This window comes from Otolemur garnettii, unplaced genomic scaffold (assembly GCF_000181295.1).
Source record: "Otolemur garnettii isolate 467f Iridium unplaced genomic scaffold, OtoGar3 scaffold00056, whole genome shotgun sequence".
Lineage (NCBI taxonomy): Eukaryota > Metazoa > Chordata > Mammalia > Primates > Galagidae > Otolemur > Otolemur garnettii.
In genome coordinates, this window is record NW_003852451.1 from 7,546,088 (window position 1) to 7,556,436 (window position 10,349).

Here is a 10,349-nt window from a genome sequence, read left to right on the forward strand (position 1 = left end):
TGAGGGCCCTCACTCTGGCATTAATGCAAAAGAAACTCAGAATATATGAAAGCTTTGATCAATAAGAAAACTTCTCAGGCTCGGCGCCTGTGGCTCAAGCGGCTAAGGCGCCAGCCACATACACCTAAGGTGGCGGGTTCAAATCCCCAGCCTGGGCCCGCCAAACAACAATGACGGCTGCAACCAAAAAATGGCCAGGCGTTGTGGCGGGCGCCTGTGGTCCCAGCTACTTGGGAGGCGGAGGCAGGAGACTCGCTTGAGCCCAGGAGTTGGAGGTTGCTGTGAGCTGTAATGCCACGGCACTCTGCCCAGGGGGACAGCTTGAGGCTCTGTCTCAAAAAAAAAAAAAAAATTTTATAAAGACCCCGAAAAATATGGAAAATAAAAACAACCATTCACAGTCTACCCACTCTGGTGCAGTCCCCGTGAAGAGTTCAGTGCATTTTCTTCCAGCTTTTTAATATAACTGTGATTGTTCAGATGCTAAATGTACTGATTTAAAAAAAAATAGTACTATGCATCTGATTTTGAAGAAATATTTACAATGTGGGCATATATTTTAGAGTACAGAAAAATATAACAAAGAAAATCAAGATCTGCCAGGAATTTCCCTAAGAGATAAAATTTTATTAGTCTTTTTAAGGGATAGTGAAGAATAAAATGCATATGCCAATACAGCACACCTATTTTTGTCTACACCGGAAAAGTCATAGGTATGGAGCTCTAATCAGTTACGTGTTGCTTATCCGTGTTTCCCACCCACCCCAACCCCCAGATTCCATCAGAGAGGTCCAGAAAACTATCACCCAAGCTGTTTAGCCATAAAAATAGACACAGATGGTACTATATGGTTCTGTTGAACCATGAAGAAGTCTTGTGCCAACTGGTTTTCCCTTTGCCAGTGCAGGGGCAGCCTGGCACCAGCAGTGGCTTCAAGAGCTAGAAGCACCTCAGGGTGACAGCTGGGACACAAGAGCCATGCTCCGGAGCTGGGACGAAGTCACAGCGGAGAGCCACCGCCCAGGATAGCCCTGAGGACCACACTCCACCACAGGTGCCTGAGTTGTGGAGTTTCAGGCATCGTCTTATTTTTCCCACCTGTTTATAATGATACCACAGGTATTCATGATAGACAACTCTAATACACAGAACAAGGGGACTAGCTGAGCACAGTGGCCCACGCCTGTAATCCCAGCACTCTGGGAGGCCAACGTGGATGGATCACCTAGCTCAGGAGTTTGAGACAAGCCTGAGCAAGAGTGGGACCTCGTCTCTACTAGAAATAGAAAAGCTAGCCAGGTGTTGTGGCAGATGCCTGTAGTCCCAGCTACTTGGAAGGCTGAGGCAAGAGGATCACTTGAAGTGAAGAATATTAGGTTGCTGTGAGCTATAAGGTCCTGGCTCTCTATCCAGGGTGACAGGGAGACTCTGTCTCCAAAAAAGAGACTGAACTGGCTCCTGATGCTGCAGGCAGTGTGGTTGCAGCAGGTGAGCCGGACCCAAGTGCTGCCTGGACACCCTGGTTCTAGGTGGGCACCTCCAGGGCTCTGTGGTAGCAGCCCAGAGATGGCCCTCACGCTGCACCTGATCTTCCTGCACTAATGATGAAAGCCCTCTTTCCGTCACCCATCCTCGGGCATCATTCTGGATTAGGTGCCCTCCCTGGGAACAGGCCCCCCTTTACTGCCATTGCTCACATAGGCATCCTCACACAAGGTGTAGGGTAAGGTTGCATCCAGCCTCGATCAGAGAGGCTTACGTGGTGAAGACACACAATATGGCCCTTGCTCTACAATGCTTATGATGTTCTCTCTGCCATGTGAGGACACAGCAGGAGGGCAGCCCTCTGCAAGCCAGCAAGACCAGATCACCTGGCACTCTGATGTCAGACTTCCAGCCTCCAGAACAAGGAGAAATAAGTTTCCGTTGTTTAAGCCACACAATCTCTGGTACATTTATTACCACAGCCTGAGCACTTGAGGAACATAAAGAGAAAGGTTAGCTAATTTTAAGATCACTTTAGGACTTCTATTTCTAGTCACAATCTTTCTTATACTAAAATGCTCATGGAAATAGTTTCAACCACAAAGAAACAAGAAACAAAATTCTAAGAGAAAGAATACAGAGTCACATCACTTTTAAAAGATCAGGACCTAAGGGCCAGTAGAAACACCCTGGGCTGGGGCTGTTTGGAGGCCTCCGTTTGTTCCTTCCCTCTTCTGCAGGAGCAGAACATCAGTTGGGCAAAATAAGAGTCCACGTCATGTTGAAAGCACCTCCCTGGTCTGAACAAAGAACTATAGCCCCTTTCTACAAGCACAGCACAGAGGTTCCAGCTGCACAAGGAAGGGCTGCTGTGGGAGACACTGAGAACTTGCTGGTTCCATAGACCAGAGCTCCAGTGCCTGCCTGAGTGGGAGCCACACAGCCCCAAGTAGGGGCAGACGAGAGGGGTCAGCAGTGGGGGAGTCCAACACCCGCCAGAACCTAGAGATGAGGACTGAGCTGAGTCTCAGTGAGTGGGGTGAGGCAGGAAAATAAAGGGCCACTGGGGATGACCTAGCAAGGGCTGAGACCACGTGAGCAACTGCAGTCTAGACTCACCTCCAGACCCTGCTTATATCTTCCCTGAGGGCCACGGCATGAGGGGGACAGGTGGGCAGGGCTGGTGCTGTCCCAGACCGGGTGAAGGGAGTCTGGACCCTGAAGAGGGCTGGCTGGTTCAAGGCAGGGGAGAGTTCAGGGGCTGGAGGCTCCGGCTGGGGAGAGGGGGTCACTGCCTTCAGCCAGAGAGGAAGCTCGGGTGGAAAGACGTTCTGTGCTGCCTATGGGGAGTTCAGTGTGTCCGTAAAGGCTCAGGAGGTGGGCTGGGACCCAGGGGAGACCTCAGTTGGAGAGAACAGACTGGAATCACACTAGTCCAGAGCTCATAGTGCCGAAGCCTTGAACGTTGATGCCTGAAGGACGGAGAGGAGAGCCCTGAGGATGGAAGGGGCATCAGGAGGTGAGAGAGGTGGACTCAGGAGGGTGCCGCAGCAAGGGGGCCTGCAGTGCATGGGCAGTGCTCCAGGGAGCCCACTGCTCAAATGCCTCCCAGGGAAGGCAGGGTGCCTGACCACCAGGAGGAGGAAGCAAGAGCGGCTGCTTCCTGGCTTGTTTTGATTTTATTCATTTAGAGACAGGAGACAGAACAGGGTCATGAAGAGCTAGGCAAGATGGGGGCTGGGCGGGCACCCCAAGCCCTTTGGCATTTGGGCATAAGCACAGGTCCATGAGGTCACAGTGAATTTGATCAAAAACTGGCTCTGGGTTCAGCGCCTGTGGCTCAAGTGGCTAAGGGGCCAGCCACATACACCTGAGCTGGTAGGTTCGAATCCAGCCTGGCCCTCCAAACGATGGCTGCAACCAAAAAATAGCCGGGTGTTGTGGTGGGCCCTTATTAGTCCCAGCTACTTGGGAGGCAGAGGCAGGAGAATCACTTGAGCCCAGGAGTTGGAGGTTGCTGTCAGCCATTATGCCACTCTACCCAGGGTGACAGCTTGAGGCTCAGTCTAAAAAAAAAAAAAAAAAGGTTCTGTCCTGGGCTTGCCGCTCTCCTCCCATGGCTCAGCCCTGTGTTACCATCGACATCCCTAGAACTGCCCCCAGCAACAGCAGCCTGGGTCACTACAGATGCAGAATGCCACCCTGAGTCCTGTGGGCCCATTGAGGGCACGCAGCAGGTGCCCAGCAGAGACATACTGAGCAGAGAGGCCAGCAAATGAGGTCTGGCAGACCTGACAGCTGTCTCACCCCTGCAGTGCCCAGGGTCTATACCTCCCCAGGTGACCAGCACAGCCCCTTAGTACACCCAGCTGAGTAGCTGCTGGCCTCGCAGGCCAGCTCACTGCAAATGGAATAACCGCCTCCACTCCGGAGCCTGGTGTGGCTCCTCCAATCTTGAGATACCTTGGATCTCTCAGGTTCCCTGTGTCCCTTACCCCTCAGAATAGAAACATGACCTTTGGAAAAGCAGCTCTGAAACTCTGGACAGCTGCCACCACTAATGCTTCTGTTTTTCTACAGAAAATATGACTCCCAGGCTGAATTTACGTAGCCTTTGCAGAAACCTCAAGGGAAGTTCAAGGTCAATTAAGCAAAGAGCCCAGTTAAGTTCAGACTCTTGCAGAGCAAAGCTACTGGGAAGCCAAGTGCAGTATACACCACAGCAGAAGAAACAGAATCTGGTCATACTCTGGGGCCAGGGGTAACACTGTTTCTAAAATGAACGTTTTACGTCTTGTAATGTACTTACCAAAAACATCACTAGTGCACAGCGTATCTGCCTCCAAGACTCACTTTCCTTTACTAGAGAAAAGGCCATTTCTCAGGCCTAAATCACCAGCCAACTGCCATTCATTTTTCTCCCCCAAATAATGTCCTTTTTTTGTCATCTGACATCCAGGTCCAGTCACAATGATTTGTTCATGAGACAACCTGGAACCGGTGACTGCTCCATACTTACTAACAGAAAGAAAAGTTCCGGCTGCAAACACAGGGACCATAGCCAAGGATTTCTTTATCATTGATAGTGTTTACAGAATTTTATATTCAAAAAATAAAATTTCTAGTAAGGACCACAGAGACCCATCTCCAAACAGGATAATTTTTACAAAGGGAACCCAGGACGCCATCCCAGGGAATGTGGACGAGGGAGCAGCTGCAGGAGGCCTTGCTGCCCTCAGGGGCAGGATCGTCCCAGGATAAACGTCAGGAGGGCCCAGGTGGTCACTATGCCACAGACTCTGCAAGACAATGACACCAGTCAGGCACCCAGGGGCGCGTGTGAACCTGGCAGGATTAGAAGCGGCTGACACAGGCTCGCCCTGTCTTCCTGACTTTATTTACTCAAGTGTTCTTTCTTCCTGTCACTCTCCCAGTGCCAACACTGAACTTCTGCCTTGAGGTCAGACTGGCTCTGGGGTACAAATCAGAGGCTGACAGAAGAAAAAAGGGTTGCCTAGGAGCTGAACATTTTTCTTCAACAATGCTGTTTTCTAATTGATTTGGCTCCCAACCTGCAAGCTAGATCCTCATATAGCTGAATTAAGAACTCCCATCTTTCTATTTGCTCAGGCCCCAAACTCTGGGCTTGCACTTGACCCCTCTCCAGACTGTCGCTGACTCCACCCCCACTGCCACCAGGCCAGGCCACTCTGGGCCCCAGTCGGCACACTTGCTCCTTTGACTGGTCTCCCTACCCTGTCTCCTTGACACAGAAGACAGCAATGCTTTGAAAATGAGAGTCAGAGCATGTCCCTAGAGCAGAACCCACAGTCCTCACCTGCATGCCCCCCAACCTTGGGCAGGGCCCAGTTTCTTCTGTGCCTCATCCCCTCTTTGCTGGTTCTGTTCACAGCGGCCTTCTCACGGGCCCTTGACATTCCAGATACCTCCCAACTCAAGGGCTCAGCCCTGCTGCCTCCTGCTAGAACACCAGCCCCCAGATCACTTTTCTGGGCTTACTGAGTCTTTAAAGTGCCGCATCTCCTTTAGACCACCACCTCCCCGGCCCTGCCACCCCACCCCAGATCCTTCTCTTGCTTTCAATAAGCACTTGCCATCTAAGACTTTATATGGTCCATTTCTTTACCATGTTTATCGTGTTACCTCCCACTAGCATGGAGCGCCATAAGCAGGGGCTTTTGTTTTACTCACGGATGAATCCCTAGAACCCACAGCAGTGTTAGTGCAGCAGGTCTCAGAAAGCATGTGTTGACCGTTACTGAACAGCAGCCAGTTCTCCACGCTTGTCACACCTCCCTGACACACGTGAGCAGACCCCAGCACACGCAGGTCCCTGACACACGTGAGCAGACCCCAGCACACACAGGGGAGCAGCCTTCAGTCTGCCCACTTACTGTAGCAGACAGTTGACGTTTGGGGAGTGTCGCCAGTACCGATACAGGGAGACCTGCAGGGTCGGATGGCTCCTGTACTCCTTCAGGATGTTCCGAGCACTGCCAAGACAATGGCTCAGGTCAGCCAAGTGACATGATGCACCTGTAGCCAGGCTCAGAGCGGGTGAAGGCAAAGAGATGAGGAAGGTGGGGAGCAAGGACGAGCCACAGAGACACCTACTCCTTGAACTTATTGGTCAGGAGCAGGAACTGGCTCCGTGTGAGGCGCCTGACATCAAACTTGCAGAGGTTCTGAAACTCACGGTAGACTTGCTGCTCAGTGACCCCAGGCCACTTGCTGACACTGAGGATGAGGATGGGAGGTCGGATACTGGGATAGTCTGGACCAGAAAAATTCTAGGAAACGTGAAAAGAGACTTTGCACAATTCTTACCGACATCTTATCCGATTTGAAAATCCTAAAGAAAGCTAGGAAAGGCTCTGTTTGGGGCTGGGAGGAGGGGGAAGAGCAGGAAGGAACACGCCCTGTTGGTTTGGGCAGAAAAACTCAAGAGGAACTAAGAAACCTCATGGGCCGTGAATACCCCTTTCAGTGCTTGTCGTGTCAACACTGGAATCCCTCTCACACATTCCAGGGAACACCAGGCCGCTTCCCACATAAGCCTCCAAGTAGGGTAAAGGAGCAAAATGAAATTCACTCACGATTTTAGGGACCCCAGCTCGGATAAGATTCACTTGGTTCACATAGGGGGCCAGCACGTCAAGGTACTGAGGAAAGGTGGACTCAGATATGGGATCGATGCTACATGGGCAGAGAAAACCCCAAAGCATTCAGGCACACGAAGTTTATCACATGTCCTTGGCCATAGCCAAGGATGACAGGACAGGGGAAGGACGCTGCCTTGCCAGGCCCCCTCCCACCGCTCACAAGTCTTGAGGCTTGTTTTGGTGTCCTTCCCTGGCCAATTTCAAAGAGCTCTTAATGGCCCAAGCAGAAGCAGAACCTCCACATGGTCACCCTCTGCTGGTGGCAGCTGAGTGACGACACCTGTGCTGATAAACGTTAGCCATAGGCTGAGAATTAGTGGGAGGCCACTGCCCAGAGCGCCTCACTCTGTCATCCCATGACAAGGCAGCACCCTGATTCCAAAGGATATCCCCATCCCACAGCCTCGTCTGTTCCAGCCCCACCTCTGTCTAGGAACTATATATGGCTGACCACAGGCCAGGTAGGCCTGGGCAACTACAGAACTTCTCTAAACCAAGGAGAGTTTTTAGGTCATGACAATTAGAAGTCCTAGAGGACATGAGATGGGGGACCACTCAGGGGCACTGAGGGGTTCCACTGCTGTTGGCACCTTCACTGCCAGCAGTGCCCAGCAGTGGGCACCACCCGCACACCAGGCTGGGCAGGACTGAGAAGGGGTTAGAACCCACGCTGACCATCCACAGCAAAGGGGAGACAGGCTGGAAGATTTCTCACATCATATACCAGAGGTGCCAAAAAATTATGTATGTTTTAAGAGATGTATTATATATATAAATACTTTGAGCACCTCTTGTAATTGTGGAAGTCAAACATGGTTTGTGTTCATCTCTTGTTATAGGTATATACTGAGTATTACAATTTTAATATTTTTTCATTTCTTAAAATGTGTACAGTTTTTTTGGTGCCCTCTATATTTGTATTTATAATATCCGTTGCTAAGATGGACAAATATAGCATTACCCAAGTTAACAGACTGATTTAGAAACATTTTTAGAATACATTCTCAATGAACACTACAGGCAGTCCCTGGGTTATGAATGAGGTAGGTTCTGTAGGGTCGTTTTTAAGTTGAATTTGTATAAGTTAGGACAGGTACATTTACCCATTGCCTGTAAATTCTACATTCATAAGTGCGTGTCATCTATCAGTCAGATGTTTGTAACTCGGGGACTGCATGTACGGTTCTGCTTTACTCTCCCACCCGGCCTGCTAAATCCTATCTAGCAAATGCCCAGAGCAAGGGGGCGCTCGAGAATGCGTGTTCCAGGTGCTGTAGGGATCGAGGACTGGGTCATGGAAAAATACATGAGGGACTGTTTTGGGGGTTTCATGAGTCCTTTCCCCCAGTCTTATTCCAAGTCACTGCCCTTCTCCCCAGCCTGACTCTGGACCCTTAATGCCATGCTGTCCATTGGCCTGAATGCTCCATCCACCTACCTCACTGTTACTTACGGTTAGGTGACTATGAGTGGGAAACAGACCACATACACCAGGCTAAGCAGGACTGAGGAAGGGGTCAGAGTCCACCCAACCCCACCCTCCTGTCTCCTGACACACAGGAATTCACTCAAGGCCAAGACAGGTAGCCAGGGGCCAGGATCCCCCAAGACAAGAGGTATGGGTGGTGAGAAAGGGCTGCTCCTTTGGGGAAAGGCCATCTGGGCTGCTGCTCAATCAGGGATGAGACAGCAACACCAGTGACATTCTCTACTCTCCCATCTTTGATAGGGCCTGGGACTGGGAGGTCTTGGCTTATAGCAAGTGCTTGATAAATCCTAGTCACTGAGTGAACGATAGGGTGAAAAGAAAGAACACTCACCCACGCACCCTCCCCTGCATCCTCTCCAGGAGCAAGTGTGCCACTTTCAAAAGAACTGGGGGAAAGAAAGTCAGAAACGTTAACAGATCTTAGCAAAATATGCAGGCTCATGCTTTAATTCCAGTATGTGCCACCTATCAGGGAAGAGATGGGGAACCCAGACATGGGCAGCAGCTCCTCACCAGCAACGAGTTTCAGAAAATCAGCGACTCTCACCTGAGCCGCAAAGGAAGGCGTCATACGCAGCTTCATGGGGGCACTTCATCTGGACTAAAGTGTTTTCCGCAAGTAGAGAACAGCCATCAGCAACACAGCCTGGGAGGACTTTCTCCAACCCCCAGCTGTGCCTCCCATGGCCTCCTGCTGTCCCCCAGACCCCTTCTTCCAGGTCACACCCCACCACCCCCACGGCTCTCCCCACGGTGGAGAAGCCAAGTGCTCAGAGGAAACAGACAACCCCGGGCCACCTGAGCAGAGCTGTGCAGAGCAACCCTAGACAGTCCTGCCCTCCCCTGCTGAGCAGCGGTCAGGGCCCACAGGAGCACCCTGCTCTGTGCCCTGCAGCCGCGCCAGGGCTCACGGGAATGTACCATATTTTTCACAGCTGTTTGAGTGAACAATCACTGGTCCAGAATTCTTGGTGGGATTCAAGTCACTATTAGAGAAGACAAACAGGATAAACAATAATTCCCTGAAAAAACCCTTCTTGTTCTCCCCTCAGTCCCTTAAGTTAGTGTCATTTAAAATCACGGACCGAGGACACATGCTTAAGAGGCTTGAACCTAGGCACAGAAGCTAGATAAGGGCAGGTGGGGGCTGCAGAGGCCCCACACCAAGGCCAGCAAGGCGCCTGCTCCACCTGCTGGAGCATACTGCCTCTGGGCCCGAGTGACAAATGCACAGCCATCAATCACGCCGGAGTCCTCCAATCACACAGGCTTCCTGACACAAGTGAGCTGTAGGAAGGGATGGGTGACATCAGGCCCTCGAGCAGAGACAGAGAAGGAAGCCCAGGCCAACACCAGGGCTTGTGAAAAGTGTGGCTGAACCTCCCCCTGCAGGGCAGGACTGATGACAAGCAGCCCCTGGGGGGGGGGGGGGCAGGGCTTCAGGAGCCACAGGAAGACCTCAGCCGGGAAAACAGCCTAGTCAGGTTCACACTCTAAGTCATCACTCAGTGTGGGGAACAGAGGGAGACAGGCCACCAGGCCGGGACACCAGGGCAGGGCTCCTGCCAGGCTGGATGAAGGCCATGATACTGAGAACACAGAGGGAGGGAGAGATCAGAAAGAGCTGGCAGGATTCCACCAGTTAGACACTGTCACCCAGCCCTGGGGCCACTTCCAGGTCACGAGCTGCTCGGGGAGTCTGGTGAGTAGTGACAGCATTTAACGAGAAAATCCTCATTTCACCTGTTTTCCAACAAAATCTTTAAGAGCCTCTCTGTATAACCTCTTGGAGCCCTGATTTTCTCTCCAATGAAGCAAACATGATGATGGCGCCCCTGCCACACAACGGCCAGCAGGATCCAGAAAGGAGTCATTGCTAGTGGCTGACACTTAGGGAGGCATGGTCCCTCCCTCATGAGTGAATGAATTTAATCCTCACAAGACCCTGTAAGTTGCACATCATCTCCTCAAAGATAGTGAGACTGAGGCAGAGAGATTAATTCTCTTAATGTTATTTACAGAGCCCATCAGTGGCAAAGCTGGGATTTGAACCTCAAAAGCTCTGAATCAGAGCTTGTGCATTCAGAACGAAACTAAATTTTCTGTACCCCACACTTTCTCATGAGAGAGGGAGGAGGGAGGGAGAGAGAGGGAGGGAGGGAGAGAGGAAGAGGAGAGGAGAAAGGGAAGGA

The 10,349-nt window shown here is 51.3% G+C and overlaps 1 protein-coding gene across 1 annotated transcript in view; it reads right to left on the reverse strand.

The window, feature by feature from the left end:
* Positions 1–4,547: 4,547 nt before the first annotated feature.
* The window catches only part of PNLDC1 (PARN like, ribonuclease domain containing 1), a 20,470-nt gene continuing 14,668 nt past the window's right edge, over positions 4,548–10,349 (reverse strand). Inside the window, exons 13-19 of the mRNA XM_023514662.1 lie at positions 9,079–9,143; positions 8,705–8,758; positions 8,489–8,543; positions 6,603–6,702; positions 6,121–6,296; positions 5,901–5,999; positions 4,548–4,784 (exon numbers count right to left, since the gene is read on the reverse strand). Coding sequence (XP_023370430.1) covers positions 4,721–4,784; positions 5,901–5,999; positions 6,121–6,296; positions 6,603–6,702; positions 8,489–8,543; positions 8,705–8,758; positions 9,079–9,143 — 613 coding nt within the window. The 3' untranslated portion in view covers positions 4,548–4,720. The remainder of the gene's footprint in view (positions 4,785–5,900; positions 6,000–6,120; positions 6,297–6,602; positions 6,703–8,488; positions 8,544–8,704; positions 8,759–9,078; positions 9,144–10,349) is intronic.